General features: G+C 35.5%; 1 protein-coding gene across 1 annotated transcript; it reads left to right on the top strand.

Annotated features, from left to right (window-relative positions):
• The first annotated feature begins 15,597 nt into the window (after nucleotides 1-15,597).
• Nucleotides 15,598-19,139, top strand: LOC18442165 (U-box domain-containing protein 45-like). The gene is made up of 2 exons (XM_088866827.1): nucleotides 15,598-16,378; nucleotides 18,144-19,139. The coding sequence occupies exons 1-2, from the start codon at nucleotides 15,927-15,929 to the stop codon at nucleotides 19,003-19,005; spliced, it is 1,314 nt and encodes a 437-aa protein (XP_088722953.1). The 5' UTR covers nucleotides 15,598-15,926; the 3' UTR covers nucleotides 19,006-19,139.
• The last annotated feature ends 2,180 nt before the right edge of the window (nucleotides 19,140-21,319 follow it).

Raw genomic sequence — 21,319 nt, forward strand, 5'->3', positions numbered from 1 at the left:
TGTTTATCTTCTTTCTTAATTTTTTTAGTCTATTTAAAGGGATATCGCCCTTCATTGTAAAGAGGTAAATGAATTAATAAAATTTAGTCTTGTGAAGAGATTATTTTGGGGTAGATTCATTTGCAAACCATGAGAAATAGTACATTCTCTCAACCTTTTTTTTTTATTGTTATTTTTTTTGGTTTATTTTCTCCCTGCATCACTAATCTCCCCCTGGGGCCAGTTTGAAAATAAGGAGTATATTCATTAAATTCAACATTGTGTGAAACATACATCGCCTAGTTTTTCGGTTATAGCATTTGTAACTCTTTTTAGTAGGTGAATATCTCATGAATATACATTTAGTGGATTGTTTAACAAGTTTGTCTCTATGATTTTCTAATAAATGCACAAAGTATTCACAACCAAATAACTTTAAATGATGAACAGTAGGAAGACAATCATGCAACACTTCATAGGGGCTTTTGTTATCCAAGATTTTAATCGGCAATCAATTTATCATATGACAAGCAGTAAGTATACCCTTACACCAGTATGATATTAGAACATTCATTTGGAAAAGTAAGGTACGTGTTACTTCAAGAAAGTGCTTGTTTTTTCTCTCAACAATTCCATTTTGCTGAGGAATCTCTACACATGTCATCTGGTGAATGATCCCATGATCAATCAAATATGACGAAAAAAAATCTTGTTGTATATTCAGTACTATTATCAGTTCTAAAAATTTTCACCTTAACATCAAATTAATTTTTAATCATGGCATGAAATTCTTTAAAGGCACTAAATACATCACTCTTGAACTTCAATAAATAAATCCAAACATAACAAGTTCTATCATTGATAAAGAAATCACATATCTAAAATCAGAACTGGAATCAACTGGAGCAAGTCCCCATAAGTCTAGATGAATAATATCAATGTTATTTTTGTTGATTCTATCATAATTTGAAAATGGAGACCTGGTTTGTTTTGCATACTAACAAACCTCACAAGATGCAAATGATGTATCAATACTAGAGACCACTTGTTTCATAATTCTATCAGAGGAGTGTCCCAATCTGCAATGCCTTGTACTGTCCTCGGAATACATTTTTCTTGCAAAATGTTTTTTTGAGGTTTGATCCAATAGGTACAACCCATGTGATTGATCACCCTTACCAATCTTTTTCCCAAATACCCAATCTTGAAAAACAATTTTGTCAACAGAAAAAATAGCCAAGGAATTATAGGCTTTTGTGATTTGACTAACTTACAAAAGATTCGAATGGGAAAGAAGGAATATGTAAAACTTCATACGGCGTAGCATTAGAAAAAATGATAATATTTTCTACTCCATAAACTGGTACCATAGTCTCACTGGCCAATGACATAGGATTCCTTGAAGACGTGTGTTCAAGTCCTTTGAGTCATTCACAATGGCCAGTCATGTGATCTTTTGCTCCAATATCAACAATCTTTGAGATCAGCGCAAATCCGAGTGTAAATAAATTCATAGCCATTTTAGCTCTATAAACTCATAGAGAATCTAACCAAAATTATTTTATCTCAAGTTTCACTAAAAAAACTCTATGTATTTAGGGAGTTCTAAAGTGGTTTTGTGGGTTTAGGTGATATTTCCTGCAACATCAAAACTTTAGCAGTTTTTTGGCTTTAAATGGACATCAATCCTCAAAAGAACCATGCAATAGATTATCTGGATTGTTAGGGAATTCAGTGAAGAATTTGCCAATTTCAGCTTGAAATACCTCTTGAATTGAGAGAAACGGACCATAAAGTGAGCTGAGATCATTGACACACTGCAACACATCAAACTTTCTTTAACCCTCCCCTTTGGCTCAAATATAGCATGGATTCAAGCAAGGAACCCTCATGATATATACATGTAAACAACATGAGCATCACATAAAGAAAAAGACTCTCCAAATTTCATCCCATTTCACCTAGGAATTTTGGATAAATGGCCAAACGAATGAGGGGTATCAACCTGTATTTTGCCGTCTTCTAGCCGCAGTGAATACTACCCACAGTAGCACGTGACTATTATGCGACCACAAATATCTGTTTAGAAAAGATAACAAACTGTATGGGAATGATTTTGGGGGTTTTATATCATCACACCAAGTTTTGGCTCCATCGTTACCATTTTTCGAGGCTCCCTTTGTAATAACCCACTGTTTTGGTACTTCCAGGACATTGTCTGTGCTACTGAAAATGCAACTTGCATATATTGGGCTCCCAATATCAGAATATTTTGATTTTTGGAGGGTCTCCTAGATTTCAGAGTCCATCTTACTGAGGTTTGACATACCACCCTTATTAACTATCCATGTGATTGCTTCGTGTCACAATGGAGCCCGAGGCCCATGATCTTTACGTGTGAGCTCCTCCAACACCAACTGCAAGGTTATTCAAAATTAGCTTCTATGTGTGATTGTTTCAAGGGACCATCTGAGACTTTTTTATATTTTCAGCAATTCTAGTTTATATACTGATTTCATATCACAGACAACCTTGCACTTTTGCAATTGGTGGCTAACATTGTTTGGAAACCATCATCCGTCCTAGTTTTTAAGGGTTTGTAGGTAAATTGTGGCTCTGATGCCCGTTCCTAGGTTCTAAGCTGTGACTGAATTGCTAAGATATGATTCAATCATGTACTCCATATATGACGAAACTGATGTTGGATGCTCTGATACAAAAATACGCCTGAACAAATTGCCCCCTAATGTCGAGCACTTTGGTTGAAGTGAAAAGCAAGACTTTTCAATAATTTGGAGATCTTTTGATAATTTGCTCGCAAATCAATCATCTTTATTGTGTCATCCAGGAACCTTTGTGGCTTGAATCCTGGAGCATTTTGACCAAACAAGGGGTTCTACCGATGAATGTATGCTCTCCATCTATTATCTCTTTGCCTCAAGCACTTACTTTTGCAGTTTAGGGGGCCATCACATGCAATTGGCCATAGTCTAAGATATATGCAATTATTTGGTCATATATCTTAGACTGTGGCTAATTCCTACAAACATACATTGTAGTCACTTTGACTAGCACTCATGGAGGATATAGGGTAAGGAAAACCCTTGAGAATTTTGTTTGCAACCTTCCGATTGCCTTCAATTTTCATATGAATTGGACAATGTAGGTGCCCCTAGAGGGTTTTCACCATACGTTGCATTTTATTTTTTTTTAATTGTATCCATGGGTTCTTTGCATTCCACTATTTTTTATTTTTACTCAAAGTGCCCTTTCCGAGTTTTTGCTGCAATTAATTTATAGACATTTTTACCTATGGTGGTCCTTTGGTTTTTTACTATATCTGGTCTATCTTTATTTTATTTCTTTTTTCTTTTTCCTTTTTTACCTTTATTTGGGGGTATTTTTTAAGTAAAGAACCCAACACTAGTTTCGATAGACATAGACAATGGAACTGGATCACATATGGCAGTCCACACCCGATAACATTCTTAGAACCCAGGGGCAGGCATCCAGGATGCATCCTACCCAACAAACCCTTAAAAGATAGGGTAGATGATGTCTCCTTACTCAGGATGGGCCGATGATTGTAAATATCCATGGTCTTCCTCTCTAATCGGAATCCAATAACATATACACCGGAAAACTATTGAAAATCGAGAAAGTGGTGGAAGGCCCCCAAATAGACATATATTGGATCAAAACTTTGAGGATTCTCATTTTTGGGTGATAGAGGACCTCTTGAATAAAAGCTTTAGGCTCTGGGGTCAGTTACGACCCATATCCATCATCATGCGGTTATCAAAAGAGTATGTATGATTAAAGTAAGCAAGAAAGGGCCCCAAACTTAGCTCAAATCTAATCCAATATACTCCAATATGGAGTGCATAATAAACGCCGAGATTATAAAAGAACACCAAACCATCAATACTCAATGGGCTCAAAACTCCCAAGAATAGTAGAAAATGGCTAGAAACCTTTTAACTTTAAAATTTGGTGTCAATATGGCATTGATTGATACTTTGTATTAAAGATTTGAGGGTGGAGCATACTATTGGAAATTGAAATTTGGGTACGATTCATTTTTGGCCCGAAAATACTGCAAAATAGACCATTGCGGTACTCTTTGGAGCTGATTACCACACCCCCATGGGGTTTTGATCCCAGCTTTGGATATGTTGTTCCTTACTACAAGGGCTCTCCGATGATGTATGTATAGGGGGGTTTCGACAACGGATGATGGTTAGAACTTAGACAAAAGTTGAGCTGTTTTTGGGTTTATTGAGTTTGCAGCTTTCATAACCTCGGCCCGGTTTTCCAACGATTTCTCCCTATGAGAGAGGAATTTTCTGATGGTTTTGACCTTGTGAATTTCCGAACCAATTCTCTTCCCGCTCATATATGATACTCCATGATCAAGTCGAAGATGGGGGATGATCTTGAAGTCTACTTTTGATCAATACTTATAATATTGCTGAAAATCATGTTTTAGACAAAATAAAAGACCCATAACTTGTCCAATATGTGGTTTTCTGGTGATTCTTGTGGCAAAACATCCATGGCATCGTTAAAGAAAATTAATCGAAAATCAGGTGACACGAGCAAAGATTGTGTTTGGAAAGAGACTTTTTGCTGATTTTTTTTATCTAAACCACAAAAAGATCCATAATTCCCTCAAATCTTGGAGTGGTTTGGCTGAAATTTACTTCAAAACGATTGTGGTACAATTTTTTATGATTTTATGGTGTTGGATCGTTCCTCCGCCTATCAAAACGACGAAATAAAGGTATGAGGTGATGGGTGCAAATGAAACCAAGCTTTTCAATTTCATATATCTTGATATTTTCATCATTTTGACTCTAATAAAAATACCATTTCTTAAAGTGACAAGAAGATAATTTGATTTTTCTACCCATATATTCACTTAAAAGTTAATTTTCCACCCATATTTGAAACCCCATACACAAGAGGCCCACCCTCATGCATTTTTGAGGTAGTAGACCATTTGTTAAGTTCAGAGTGTAAAGAATTCTAGTGAAAGATAGAGAAATCCTAACCTAGAAGTTAGTAAGATGAACTTGAGAGACAAAGAAAAGGCAGAGAGATGCTCACTTAGAGAAGAAATCCTAGCTTTAACTCTAGGCTTCCTTATGTTAGAGAGAGAAACTCCAACCCCATCCAAACCTTAGTAAGTCATACTTCATATTGAACCCCAAAGGTCGAGAGAGAGAAGAACCATCGTGGATCTGCCTACATGATATGAGCCAGATGGTCTAAGAGAGTTTTCCTAACCGAGCCTAAGAGATTCCCAAACCCAATTTGCAAGTATTTATTTGCTTTATTGAAAATTTTGTGTTTTTTATTTTCTTGTCAGTATTTATTTTAACTTTTTAGGGTTATTCATCTATTGTCATATACACAAGCACACACATGAAAATCAACGCTCTTACTTTTCTTTTTCCTTTTTTTTTTTCTTTTTGTATTAAGCCTTTTAACTTCATGTAACTAAAACCAATATGTGTGACGGCCTTTTAAAATCACGTAACCAGCTAGAATCGGAGCCGGACCCGAATAGTATTTGGGTCCAAGTATTGGACCAGGAACCCGTCGGGTCCAAATATTAGACCAATATTGTACCCATCGGATCCCGGATCTACACGCCGGGTCCTGGGTCTGGTCAGGTAGATTGCCATCCTATGACTATGAGCTTCTTCTTTTTTTTTCCCTTTGTTTTTTACCATCATATGTTTATTTTATTGGCAACAAGGTCACAATCACCCGCCATTAGATTTCAAGCTAAAGATAACTATGAATTCCTATTTTATAAATCCTTAATATACCCAAACGAATAGGGCTGATAAGTTCGAGGTTGAGTCCAGCTGGACCCAGACCTGGACCTGACCGTCAGATCCAAAAATTGGACCCATACCCAGACCTGAGATCGGGTCTACCCGTCAAGTCCTTGTGCCTTGTCTTTTCCAATGCCATCCCTAATGCTTCCTCTATTTCTCCCTTTTTCGTAGAATACTTTTTATTTTTTTAGAATACTTTTGGAACATGTTGATGACTATTTAGTTGGAGGAGTACAACTTTTCAAGGGAATATCTTTTTTGGGGAATAAGTTGGTAGAATTTTTGGTTAATGAGATTCTTGATTTAATCAAAATTTTGGTAAGCTTATCTCATAGCCAAAATTCAATGGTTTCAAGTCAATGACACTAATGATACTTTCAAAAAAGTTTGAAGGATAAAAATAGAAAATAATTTTTTGGTAAACTTTTTTATAAAAAATAAAATAGGTATTTAAATTGGCGAAGGTCGGCAATGGACCGAGCTGCACAGCCTGACCCTAAAAAACAATGAAGGTCGGCAATGGACCGAGCTGCACAGCCTGACCCTAAAAAACAATGCCTACGATATAACATATCGCCCTAGTGTCATGTCCGTATTTTCACTTATTTTTCTTTTTTTTTGCTTGGCCTTGCCCAACCCATCATATAAGAGTGTTGGACTAGGCTAGGGCCCAAGTCCAAGATGGGCTGGATCTTGACCCATCACCAACCCTGATAACAGCTCCATAAGAACATGGGATTTTTAATATGGAAAAAGATGTACACCTACTCTTTAAAATTGTAATCCTAAATAATTTCCCCGGCCCATAAAAAGCCCACGAATCTTCTTCAAGTTAAAAAATAATAACCTATAACACTTTTATGCATCTTTTTCATTGTACACATTACAATATTTGTCTTCTTTTTTTTTTTTTCTAATACCTCTACATCAAACCTAGAAAAGTTCCCCATTTCTTTCTCTTTTCCTCACCTGTGAAACTCTTTCCCCTGTCTCTCTCAAGCTCCTTTGAATCCTCTTGTCTCTCTATTAGAAAAAAGGAAAAAGAGGTCAATATGTAATTTAGACAATGAAAAGAAATATTATTTCCTATGATCTTTCCATTGATACGGAGGATTATTTAAGATTATAATTTTAAAGAGGGGTACACAAATATAAGCTCATAAGAAAATAAGAGTTTTTTTTTGGATATTAAAAAACTTATGAAACTTCTTTATTTACTTATCAAAAGTAAGGCGCGGAGGCAAAGCGATAAGAGTGATGCCGACTTGGGCAAATTGTGGTCCGAATAGGAAACTTCTTTGTTAACTTATCAAAAGTAAGGCGCGGAGGCAAAGCGATAAGAGTGATGCCGACTTGGGCAAATTGTGGTCCGAATAGGAGAACCACTTTCCCTATCGACACGTGCGCCCGCACCAAACGAGATTAGGTTTTGGTTTTGGTTTTGGTTTGTGCCCAACGTTGTGAAGGTGGATATCCACGTAATTGTCAACTACCGCTCTTGTTGGCCCGGGAAAAATTGGGGCCACTTTTGTAATCTACTTGACTAAGTCTCTCCTGCGAATTGATTGGAAAAGTAAAAAGTTTTTTGTGTCATGCTGCTATATTATTATTTTTTTTAGTTTTTTTATAAAATATTTTGACATCAAATTTGGTCATTCACTCCTCTCCTAAACTTGCATTTGTAAACAAATATAAAAGAATATTTCAGATAAAATAAAATGACCAAATTCCCCTAAAAACTTTAAGGGTATTTTGGTCAATTTATTTTATCATAAATATTTTTCGAATTTTTTTAAGTGCACCCTATCGAGATGATGGCACGTACCAAATTTTATATTTATATGATTTGTAGAAATAAAAATAAAAATAAAATATTGTGACGTATCAGATTTAGATGAAACAGTTAATGACTCACTCGATCTAAATTGCACATCTGGATGGGAAAAGAGGATGTAACTTATGTTTCACATAGAGAAATTATTGTTTATCAAATGTTTTTAAGGAGTAACAAAGTAGAACAATAATGTCTAATGTGGGCATGTGAGTTGGTCATTAGGGTGGAAGGAAATTGAAGAATGAGCTCCATCTTGCATGGAAAAGTACATGAACAAAGTAACATCAAGAGCACCAGAGTTGTTCTTGTTCTAGAGAGACGAAATTCGCAAGAAAGAAGAGTTCTAAAAATAATGTGTACAACCATGATACAGTAGGAGAAGTTTGACTCCTATATACATGGGAGAAATGTCATTTAAATTTCAGTCAACATGGTTGTTCATTGCAATTGAAAGATGAAGAGTTTGACTCTTTACATCTCAACTTTAAAGTCACAAATGGTTAATGCCTTGCAACTTATATTCAACTAGGGAATGGGGTTGAGGTCGTAGTGGTAGCACCACTTGAGCTTCAGCTACAAGTTTAGGTTTCCATTCCTACTTACGCATTCAAAAACTCTTAATTATTTTTAAGAATAGGTAGGGACTTGTTATTTCCCTTATCTACCCAAACCTTAGATACATTCCATGGCTTTTGGGGTTTCAAAAAGTGAACTATAGCACCTAAAATGATAGCCTAAATTTTCATCTCGAGCAATTTTATGTGGGGTTTAGCACTTATCGACACAATCTGACTAGCATAGCAGTCCACTAAGAATACTTATATGTGCATCCAAATGAGCATAACACTTTGTTGCGAATTCCCACAATGAATTCCCAAATGTGGCCCTCATCCTGGCTTGGTAGGTATAAAGCAGTGCAAAGCTATAACGAGCCGCAAATCCAAGGTGAGTGTGGCCATTAAAAGCCTTATGAGTGCTTGTAAAATGAAATGATATATCGGAACATGAACTCAGTGGGAGTGTAGTCCCTCATGGACTATACTAAGCAAACGATGTGTGCTGATACCGAACTGTGCTTGCCGGTCTAGGCCAATCGGTTGGAAAAAACCTATATTACTTGGGCATAGAAAATTAACCGATAAGGGTTTTAATGCGTCATCCCTTGATGAGGTCGGAATATGCCCGGATGAGTGAGTCGATGGACTGTGTAACCCTTGTGCGTGGTGGTGGCCTTCAGAGACAGGGGCTAAAGAATCATTCATGTACTATCACACGACATGCATATTGATAGACTGTTGTAGGAAAGCAAGTCACCTTTTGTATGAAAGATACCCCTATGTGCCATAGGAGCTGTGGTCGCATCAGGTCTAGGCGACATTGGCATGTCTCTAGGGGAGAACCTGAAATCCACAGACTGAGATTGTGACCCATTTGCTCATCGGCCAGACTTTGGCGACCTACTAATAAGCCCCTGCATGGACTGTAGATCATGGGAAACATTGAGTCGATTGATAAAACAAGTATGAACTGTAAACCACAGCTGAAGGTGGAGTGCCTCAGATTATTTATTCTTAGACTATATAGATCTTTATCTCATCTAATGAATTTAATTGTGTTTATTTTATGATGATATGCTTTTAGAATTATTATTTGAATTTTTCTAGATCTCTGGATATTTTATTTACAAAATTTTAAGTAATAAAAATAGAGATATTGATTTTTAATGTTTTAAATATTCAAGTTAATTCTAGAATCATTTATTGATTTTTAAATATTTAAAAATAACATTGCACATGAGCCCACCATGCCCTAAATTGGTAAGGGCAACAAAAGCCACACACCCCCATTTTGGGGCTTCCTATTCCCATGTGGTGGCACGCCTTAAGGGTTTCCTATCTTTTATGAGATAAGTAGTTAAAGAAGATTTGAGTAAATCTTTTAAAAGTCTTGATAAGGCTTGTGCATATTTTTGGATAAAACACAATATTATGATTTGTATTATTTTATTTGATTTATATTGATGGGATAATGTTCAAAGGAAAGATAGGGATAAATGTTCTAGTACCTATGTTGATGGGCCATCTATGGAATGGATAGCTCAAATCTTTCATCCCACAAATCACGTTCATGTTCAATCTCACGAAAAGTAACAAACTTTAATATTGTTTAAAACCTATAAAACGTGATTGCTATTTCCAAAATCTCTACACCTTATCTTTTTATTTCTCTCTTAATAAAGTCTCTCTCTCATGAAAGCCCAAAGGGGGCACGCCCCACTCTCTCAACTTTGATCTCTATCTCTCACATTGTAAAAATGGGCTAAAAGTTTATGTTATGGGGTTCTTCTTTCACCCATCTCTCAATTATGGATTTATGGCTAAGGGTTTTAAAGTATAGCAAAAAGAGAATCTATCTCTCTCAAACTAGGTTGCTAAGGGAATTCACCTAAAATTTGAGTTTGTGATTAAAGAGATTCATGTTTTATTGGTGTGACTTGGCCTAAACTTGCTTTTCTGGTTGAAATTGGAGGTTGATCATTGATCTCGTGCCATCAGATGATGATGACTAGGTGTGGGTGTAATAAGGTCAGTTGAGGTAATCTTTGACACTCTTCTTGTCATATTTAATTATATTATCTTTATATTCCCAAGCATAAGAATTGTTGATATTTTCTTTGTTTATTTTTTTTTATTAGAAAAAATTGAATTGTTGATATTTTTTTTGTTTATTTTCTTTGATTACAAAAAATTGGTTTAATGGTATCAAGGTTTTTAAGATCATGGATTTGTTAGTTTTCTTTTCATTGAAGCAAGAGTTATTGTAATAAGACTACTTATAAGTGATCTTTGCCAAAAAAAACAAGAGTTATTGTAATAAGATTATTTGTAAGTGATCTTTTTCAAATGAAAAGAAAAAAAAATAGGTGAAAAAAAAATAAAATAAAAAAATATATTTTCCAGCAAGATGGTATTAGTCTTTCTTTCACTTTTTGTGAGTGTCCAAATTGGCACTTATTTGCCCAACCAAATGGAAATAATGCTCCATTAGGAATACTTATTTGTGCATCGCCCTCCACTGGGAGTTCCACAACTAATTACCAAATATGACTCTTATCGGGTTGGGCAGGTGTTCAGCGGTGCAAAGCTATAATGAGCCGTGAGCCGATGCGACTGTGTGAAGGTGCACCTTAAAAACCATTCCACCCACACGAGTGTTGCACATTTGTGTATTGTGCCAGATACCTTCCCTTCCTAAAACATTCAAGAAGAGGCTATATATTACATTATTAAGGGTGGATATGTGTCGTAATAATATAAAAATGATTTTATGCATAAAGAGAATTTGCGGTACAAGACCTTCAAAGAGAAGAGTTTATGTACGGTAAAATCAAGGAGAGAAATGAAGATTTATTTTGGAAGAGAGATATCATTTAAAATCTTAAATTTTACGATCACATATTATTATCGCTTCTAAATATATAAAATCATGTGAGACTCTCAACAATTATTTAATTAAAAATCATGAGTATTACAACTAATATTAATTCAAATATAAGATAATAACTTAAACTGCAATTAAATATTTTGGGTATATAACCTATACCCATAATAACAAAAATAATATCTATTATATTTGAATGTAATAATAAATAATAATAATAATTTTATTTCATAATATTAATGTAATTCTTCTTATAGTTAGCATTATAATTAAATTTTATTAATAAAGAATTATTATTATTATAATAACTATTGTAGTTACATTTCTAAAAATACTTATATTTCAATGTTGATTATATATTAGTATTGAATATTCAATATCACACATGTGCATGTTATTAGCTATAGTTAAGAAGGATTCACTATTATTCAATGTGATGCAAGCTCGGGAGTATATATATATATATATATATATATATATATATATATATTTCATTATTTTTCTTTCATCTCTTAATGCAGACATCCATAACCACGAGCCTATGCTGCATAGTCAAACTCTCTCCTAGATTAACTTTACAATCTTTACATGATGGTTGATCTACCTTCTTAACTAGGAAAAAATCTAATTGGCTTTTATATGATCCATTTTTATAGGTTATCAAATGTTCATCTCACTTTTTAAAGTAAGTATTTTCTATTGCTAGGTCGTTAGCCATATCAAAATCTAAAATAACCTCAACCATGTATCCCGTCATATCATTTAATATCCTTCTCCACATGGCCATTTAAGTCCCCTCCTAAAAACCTTAGCTCTCCATTTGATATGTCTTGAACTAGTCCATCCATGTCCTCCTAGAATTGCCTCTAAATTCTATCCTCTAGTCCTACTTGTGGTACATAACCTTAATTATGTTAATTATACATTTCTTTAATACAATTAATAGGAGCCTATCACCTATACTTTTGACATTAAATACTTTATCATTAAATCGTCGTCTACTATTATGCCAATGTCATTTTTATTATTATTCTTTCATATATACCAAAGTTTATACCCATCCATTTTCTTAGCTTTTCTCTCATTCCACTTAGTTTCCTGTAAACAAGCTATATTTAGTCCCATTCATCTCATTTTATCTATTAACTCCATACTTTTACCTTTTAGTATTCCTACATTCTATGTGGCTAGAGGAATCATATTCTCTTGAAGTAACTTCTTTACCCGTGCTGTCCAGAATGTCTTGGGAACCTTTGGCTATTTTTCACCATAACTGGGCTGCATTGTGGCGTTTCTCTTTTGAGGAATGCCTTAGCTAACCTTTTGCACATTTTTTCACTATATCAGTTTGCGGTACAGTGTGTCACTTATGGGGAGCGCCTTAGCATAAGTATGTATATTCAGAACTCTTGAAAAGTTTTGGCAAAATTTTACGTTGGTTGTCTGCCTAACATAATCCACTTCCTTTACCATAGCTTGGGACGGGTTAAGGAAAAGTTTACGGTCCTCAAGCTTCTTAGACCATAATCATTACAAGTCTCTAAAAGCCCAAAAAAGTTTATAAAAGATGGATTATTGAAAATTTAATTTACACCTCGACTATTCAAAAATAGAAAATTAAAAAAATTAGAGGATGCAATAAAAAAAGGTCTCAAGCATAAAAATCAGATAAATCATTCAATAAGGCATTTTTAAATCAGTAATTATAGTTTTTCAATAAAATAGGACTTTTATTTAATTTTAAACATGACGAGTGGCTCCTATAAGTCAGCCTCGATAGGCTGAGGGCGAGTTACTCGGCTGATCCGAGTGGACTCCACAGAGTCCTTAAAACACTTTACTAGACTAAAATTTCAATGATGATCCTTTCAATCATTGAAAATTAGTAGAGTAACTGTTCATGGTTCTATGAATTTTTACCCCCCTTGTTGTTATAAGTTTGGTTCCATTATAAACTTGCATATGAGACTTATCGCAATTAAATCCTGAAAGTTGAGGCATGTCCTAACAAAAGTCACTGCAACGGTTTGACAGAACGAACATGACATTAGAACCTTTATCACTACTTCAATTTCAAGATACCAAGAGGAAAAAGGCAAGCACATGTTGAATGAGAGATCCTGTTTCTAATGAGACAACAAACAAAATGAAATTCACAAATAACAACAGATTATGAGGATGAATTATTGACCCTAAATCAGATAAAGTCAAAAAATATTTGGTTCCCGTGAACCGTGATACCAAAGAAACCTCAAATTCATGTCGTGAAGGTTCGTGATTTCATAATGCCAAAGTTGACATGGCTCCAACAGGAATCTCAAATTTTCGAAAGGAGTTCTCCAAATCCTTAAATCTGAAAAGGAATTGGGTAAATAGGAGGGATTATCTCCAACAAATTGAGATCATGAACTAGACATCTCAAACCGACTTTGTTTTGATTGCTAAAGAAGATAAAAGGAAAACCCCTCACTCTCTTACACCACGTTAATAGTGAATCTAGAATTTAGTATTAAAAAAATGTTTACTATAAAATATATTTACATAGTCAAAAATAACTTTTTATCATAAATATTTCATGTACTTTGGAAATGGTACATTGATTTTTTCAAAATCCTTCCAAAACTTAATTTCGAATTTAAAAATATTCATTTGACTTTATGAACGATGATTGGACTTTAAAAGTAAATTAAAATTATAAAATAACCTTCTCGAAATTTTAAAATAAACTATTGTTAATAAACTATTTTATATTTGTAAAGACATTTGATGTTAAAAAATATAGATCGGGTCGGTTCCAGGTCTGGCATGGACCCTATTGGGTCAAGCCGACTCAACCTGACATAAAATATATACAATACATACACTACACTATATAAAATAAAAGTATGGTTTGTATAGAGCCTAGGCTCTAAACAATCAAATTAGAGCCTACCTTCAAATAATTCCGAGAAATAGAGTTTTAATACTAAAAATCTTTATGATAGCCTTAAAATATATTTTCACCTTTATTTATAAGTTTAAAGCTTAAAAATAGTGTAGATCGATAGATCTATGACAACTTGAAAATTTTGAAAATTGACGGTCAAAAAATAAGCTACAACTTACAAAATACACTATTTTCAATACGTGAAATCCATTTTTTCTTATGTCCATACATCTTGATGTCGAAATGATCAATTTGAGGATATTTGAGCATGAAAACAACCTCTTTTAGTGAAATTTTTGAGGTTGGTTCTAATTTGATTGTTTAGAGCCTCGGTTTTGTATAAACTTTTTCCATTAAATAATTCTTTTTCTTTTTTTTTCCTTTTTTTTGTAATTCCTGGACCAGGGCTTGGACCTGACCAGGTCTAGGTCCGAGTTAGGATAAAAATCTAATCGAGTAGGGTCTAGGTCGGCATTGACTTGGACCCCACCAGATAGCCTAAAATATTTTGGGAAAAAAGAGAAACTGCCAAGGGCAATAGTGGAAAAAATGAATACTTTAATTAGGGTTTCTAATTATTAAAAAGGGTTTTGGGCTTTTGTGGGATGGTGAATAAAAAATATCCAAGAAAGAAGTTGAGATTCGTTTTATCAAATCGCTAGGTTTTTTAGGGCTTATGTTCTACTAAAAAGGCTCTGGTCTTTTTTACATAGTCGAAACTACTATTCTCCAACAAGTTTAGGAAGAAGAAGATAAAGAAATTGATTTCATAGAAGTATCCATATATTTTTCTATTTTCTTGATCTCAAATCTTCAATTTACAGCTAATCGACTTGAAAACCATTGTAATTCTTTTAGAGTGCATTGCAGTTTTTCCCTTATTTTAACAATTTTCCGCGTACCTCGTTAGAATAATTTACGTATGGATCTTAAATATTTTCCTAAAATGCAAAATCTCCAGGCGGAAATTACAAAGATGATCGGTGAACCACCTTTTTTTCTTCTTTTGTCTAAAATTGCCCCTCGGTCCGAAGATTCTATCCTCGAACCGCATTTTAATTACTATTTTTTAGTTTTTCATTAGTAGGGCAGTGCCCAGATGATCCGAGGTTCGAATCCTCTAACTGGATTTTGATTCCTAAATGGTCAAGGTCCCCATCCTCAAACCGATTTTTCTTTCAAGAAAAATGTTAGTATAAGCTCTCCATCCTCGGACCATGCTTTTGTTATTCTAATATGTAGCGGTCTGAGGATGCATAGATTGGACCGCCTTCTTGACCGCTAAGTCAAAGCGGTTCGAGGCTTCGAACCTCAGACCGTCAGGGCACTGACCCTAAAGCCTCGAAAAAAAACTAAAAAAACAAACTTAAAATGCGGTCCGAGAATAACTTAGTTTCTTTATAATTTCAACCAACGGAGCATTTCGTATTTTAAATAAAATTTTAGGGTCCATACATAAATAACTCCCGAATCAAAGTTGCCAAATTTGCACAGGATGATGGAAATGGGGATTTAAGGTCCCATTCCAACATTTAAAACCCTACTCTCTTTTTTTTAATAAAAAAAAAAAAAAATACTCACACTTTAAAAATTAAAATTATGGGGTTACTCATATGTCATTACACTAAAATAAAGAGATACACATAGGTAACGGAGATTGAGATTCTTGGCGCCCCCTCTTTTCCCTCCTTTGCCTTCTCTCTGAACATTAAACACTTGGATTTTATACTGTGCCATGCATGTGGTTTCTGCGAACTGTGCTTCCTTGTCTCTGCACCAGAAGAACCTTTTGCTGTTCATCTAATAATACTATTCTCTTCTCTCTCTCGCCACAAACACAGAGCTTTGTCCATTTCAGTTTTCAAGGCAAGCCTCATTTGAGTATAAAAACCTCACCATGAAAGCCTTCCAACTCTATTTCACAAGAATCAGAGAGATGGCTGGTTCTAAACGTGGGTCGGATTCAGGGGTTCTCGGATACACAAAGCTCAAATTTTTTGCGGCGATTTTGAAACTGTGGCGGGGAAAGAAGAGAAAGAGTTGTGGGTTCTCGAAAGAGAAGGTGAAAGAAAGGGAAGAAAGAAAAGAGGAGGTTGGGATTGAGAAGGAAGAGATTGGGGGATGGAATTTGCAGAGAGCTGTGAAGGAGCTTCACTTTGGTGAGGCTGATGAGAGAAGGAGAGCAGCCGATGAGATTAAGATGATAGCAAAAGAGAATTCAGAGCTCAAAAAGTCACTTGTGGCCCTTTCTGTGATACCTACCCTAGTCGTGATGCTTGAATCGGACGTCTCAGAGCAGAGGCAGTCGGCTCTCGGTGCTTTGATCGAGCTCTCAAAAGGAAGTCACAAGTAAGTTCAAATTGTTTTGTCATTCATTTTTGATGTGTTGATTTGCTTTAGTTTCATAAAATTCTGATTCGTATCTCTAAGATTGATAAACTTTCTTTTGATCGATTAGGAAGCTTAGATTCAAACATAACCACTGAATTTATTTTGAGAGGAACTTTATTACCTTCGGCTCTAATTCGCATTCAATTTCCTTATTATATTGAAAATTGTGGCGGATTCCCTCTTAAATTAATCAAGAGAAATGGAGGACTGCCTAATTTTTACAACTTGACTGTAAATTTATGCCGAATTCCTAACCAAACTTCTTCTGATTTTCTGAATATTTGGGCAGAATTTGGGTTGTGTTTCCTAAAAAAAAAAGTTCTGCTAGAAGGACAGAAATTCAAAGTCAAGCCAGAACAGACCCACTTTGACAGATCAACAGTCTCGATCATAATTATGCCCATACAGGTCAACCGTGCTCTTCCACTTGTGTTAGGGAGTGGGTTGGTATGGAGTCCACAACATGTTGACACTTAAAAAATGCACAAGCACTTTTTAATGGTTTAGATTGAACGAGCCTCATCCAAGGGTCAAAATAAACCTCTATTTTTAGTTTTTTATTTAAATTCGGGTTATAGTTTCATTTTTATAAGTAGAATTAAATAAAAAAAATCTTGAACAAAAAATATGGATCAAAATAAAGTTAAGGGTATATTGGTTATTTTTATTTAAAATATTTTTAATTATTTTTATTTAGTTCTCTTTATAAAATAAACCTTCACCAAATTTCAGATAAAATTTTATTTAAATGAGATATATTAAATTAATTTGTGGCCATTAGATATGGCCTTGTGAATATCATCCATTGTGCAGTCTTCCACCCATCCACATGATGTGGACATGATACTTTTCCTTGGGGAAATTCTGCCGATCTACATCTACATATAGTATATGTTTATATATTATTTATGCATGTGGGACCCGCTATCCCTTCTCAATAAGGTTTTAGAATTTGGCTCAGGCCATAGCTAAAGCTAAGTTATTTGGCCGTGCTCTACCCAAGGTAGTCACACTCATCATTAATCATTAAATTTGAAATCGGGTGGTTAAAGATGTGTCATTATTTAGGCATAAAGTCCAAAACAAAAATTTTCCAATGTTGTCATATACTTTCACCTATTAAATTTCACATCCAATGGCTCAAAGTGATTGTGACCTCCTCATACCAAAAGTAAATAATCTCCTTGTGTTTATTTTCAATAAGAGATGAGAATATTATATAAAAAATGGATTATTGAAAATAATCAATTTATACATTGAGATATTGCACAAAAATCCAAAAAAAAATCATATAAAAAGAAAGCTCTCAAATCATCATAAAAGACCCAAAAATCATATAGAACGGCATCTCTATTTCATATATTAGTGACTGTTTTAACAGGATTTGTGATTCTTTAAGAAAGTACAAGGCGCCGAGGCCGAGTTACTCAACCAAATCCTAGTCGACTCGGCCTGGTCTTGCTTCCGAATGATGGATAATCTAGATGAACTCTCATGTAGAGAAATTATTCGTTTAAGCAAACAGTGGAGAGTGGAAACTTCAAGTAGTATAGAACAGAATACTACTTTGCTGTGCGCAAGTTCAAATTGGGTAGGTTCATCTGCTGTTATGAAAGTAGAATCTTGAACAAATTTCCACAAAATTTCTTGCACATAAATAATTTTATTCATCTTATTCTTCACCATTGTCTAAAGAAAAGTCCCTAATTCTTGTGATGAACAGCAACAAGTCCCTCATGTTGGAGGCTGGAATTACTGAAAAAGTAACTAAACTGCTCGAACCTCCACCAGAGAACCAGACCTGCGAGCAACTCGTGATGCTGCTGCTATTGATTTCCGCCACTGGACAACCCCACCTCAACACCAGGTCCTCCGTCATCCCTTCCTTTTTGGTTGCCACCCTTGTTGACCCCAACACAACAGAGTGCTGCAAGCACGCATGCCTATCCACCCTGCACAACCTCTGCAAATCCCTCCACAACATCGGCCCTCTTGTCTCCAATGGTTCAATCCCAGTTCTTTTAAGGTTGTTGAATGAGGCAAACACATCTGAAAGGGCTCTAGCCACATTGGCAAACATGGTAGTCACAGTTACTGGGAAAAGGGCCATTAAGACAGATCCCCTCGTGCCACGAAGCCTCATTCAAGCCCTCAATGCAAACCATGGCCCAAAATGCCAAGAGCTTGCAGCATACATTATCATGGCTTTGGCACACAATTGCTCGATCCAAAGAGAGAAGATGGCACTTGAAGGTGTGGTCCCCTCACTTTTAGAGGTGGCTCTTTTGGGAAGCCCTCTAGCGCAAAAACGAGCGATGAAGGTGCTCCAATGGTTCAAGGGGGAGGGGAAGGTGGCAGTGATGCCGCACTCGGGTCCACAGGCAAGACATGTGAGACCGACGGCAATGTTGGGAAGGCATGAGAGGGAGGCGGCAGGCGATATAAAGGAGATGGTGAAACAGAGCTTGAATATGAATATGGAGCAGCTACTAAAGAGGGCTAATGCTAATAGCTGTACTTCAGGGGATGGTTCCAAGTTGAAGGCCCTAGTGGTTAGCTCTAGCTCTAAGAGCTTGTCTTATTAATGTGCAAGAAATATGCATGTGTACATAGGGTTCTTCGTCATAGAGGATCCATAATCAAGGGATGGAGAGGGCATTGTGGCCCCATATTTTAAAGAAAGAAAGGGATTGTATACAATGATACCATTTACTCTTGATACAAGGAGATCACAATTACTTATAACCATCCGATGTGAAATCTAATAGTTTGGATGTGTCATAAAGTTCGAAAAAATTTCTTTTGAAATTTAAACTTAATTAATGGAATAAATGCAGCCACCCAATTTTAGATTTATTTGTCAAAAATCGTGGTGACCACCTTATACCAAAAATAAATAAATAGTCTCATTGTATTCTTTTCTATAACGAAAACCTGGAAATCCAACCATTAAGGCATCAACCATCTAGAGCTTTTACTTGGCCCGTTCCAAAACTTGGCCATTGGCCCAATAGCCCTGTTGAAAATTTTCATAAGCTTTGGCATTTGATGGGCCCCAATCTATAATGAACATGCACGAAGAAAATTGGATAAAAAAAAGGAAAAAAAAAGCTTTATTTTAAGAAATCTTTGATACCAGTGAATTGTTTACTCTCTCTCTCTCCAACTTAGGCGTGGTAGTCTCTACTTTCTTTCTCTTTTTCTCTTTTTTTTTTTAGGAAAAATTGCTTTAACCCTCAAATATGGACTTTCTAGACACTTTACCCCAACCCAAAAAATTTTAACATATTTTTCCCCAAAACCAACTTTTTAGCTAATACCCCCAATACAAAAAGTTCACATTTTTTTTTTTTTTTTTGACAAAAATACATTTCCTTCACCTAACCAATTATTTTCACTGGAGAGGGCGGTTCGGCATTTAGGAGAGGCGGTCCGACGATTATTTTGATGGACTGGGTGGTTCGGCGTTTCATTGTGACGGTCCCGGGATTATGCTATTGGAGAAATATGCAGTCCGGCATTTTGAAATAGAGGTCTGCATTTTGAAGGGGTAGTCCGACGTTTTAAATAGGTAGTATGGCATTTTGAAGGGGCAGTCCGACGTTTTAAATAGGTAGTACGACATTTTGAAGGGGCAGTCCAGCATTTTAAAGTGGTGGTCCAGCGTTTTGAAGTGAGCAGTTCGGCTCCAGCATTTTGAAGGGGCAGTCCGACGTTTTAAATAGGCAGTACAGCATTTTGAAGGGGGCAGTTCAGCGTTTTAAAGTGGTGGTCCAGCGTTTTGAAGTGAGCAGTTTGGCATTGTACAAGTGCGGTCCGGCGTTTCCTTTTATTGGGATCCGAAAATAATTTGTTATTTCCAAGAAGAGTATTTTCATCAAAAAAAAAAAAAAAATGAACTGTTTGTATTGGGAGTATTAGCTAAAAAGTTGGTTTTGGGAAAAAATATGTTAAAAAAAATTAGACGGGCGGTAAAGTGCTTAGAAAGTCCATATTTGGGAGTTTTAAGCAATTTTCCCTTCTTCTTTTTTATCCGTCTCTCCATTGCTCATTTCTTAACTTCTACCCCGAAAACTCATGCGACTCTTACTTCCTTTTGTCTTGTTCTACTCTCTTTTATGCCCCACTCCTTGTTCTTCATCCGCATAAAATTAGACGGGCGATAAAGTGCCTAGAAAGTCCATATTTGAGGGTTTTAAGCAATTTTTCCTTTTCTTTTTTTTTTCTTTTTTTTAAATCCGTTTCTCCATTGCTCATTTCTTAACTTCTACCCGGAAAACTCTTGCGACTCTTACTACCTTTTTTGTCTTGTTCCAACTCTCTTTTATGCCCCACGCCTTGTTCTTCATCCGCATCTCAATATAGAGCCTATCCTATTTAAAAGAGGACTCCGCATTAATGCTAATACTCATAAATTTTAATTATAATAAGATTATGCGGAAACCCCTTTGAAATTAAATTGTGGCTATGGGAAGTTCTGGAGACTTTGATTCTGAGTCTTAAAGACCACAAAAAAACCTAATGAGCCATAGTCAACGTAGACCCAGTTTAATTGCCCTCAAAACCATCCAAAACCCATCCCAAGTCGTAGTAGACCTCGAGAACTTTTCAAGGTCTAAAAATCACTTGAATCGTACTTACCATTAAAAAGTAAGAAGCTTCGGAAGTACAAAAGAAAAAATTACGAAACTGCCTCTGTACGAGTGTGTCGTGCATGGGCTGCAGGCCGTGAATTGTGTGGTCCAATGGGCCCGAGCATCCTAATCCATTTTTAAATAGTTTTTAGGTTGATTTTTTATGCAATATTACAAAAAAAATCTAAAAAATACTCTAATCCGAATCCAATTGGGATTACAAAATTATTACCAATTATTTCAACCCTTACCCTCTAGAAAACCT

Source organism: Amborella trichopoda, chromosome 1, assembly GCF_054954075.1.
Source record: "Amborella trichopoda isolate Santa Cruz 75 chromosome 1, AtrichopodaSantaCruz75HAP2 v2.0, whole genome shotgun sequence".
In the NCBI taxonomy this organism is placed as follows: domain Eukaryota; kingdom Viridiplantae; phylum Streptophyta; class Magnoliopsida; order Amborellales; family Amborellaceae; genus Amborella; species Amborella trichopoda.

Excerpts from the sequence above, each read along its gene's own strand:
- LOC18442165 (XM_088866827.1), top strand. The coding sequence starts at position 15,927 with ATGAAAGCCTTCCAACTCTATTTCACAAGAATCAGAGAGATGGCTGGT. Across the intron at positions 16,379-18,143 it reads CTCTCAAAAGGAAGTCACAA|CAACAAGTCCCTCATGTTGG; the intron begins GTAAGTTCAAAT and ends TGTGATGAACAG.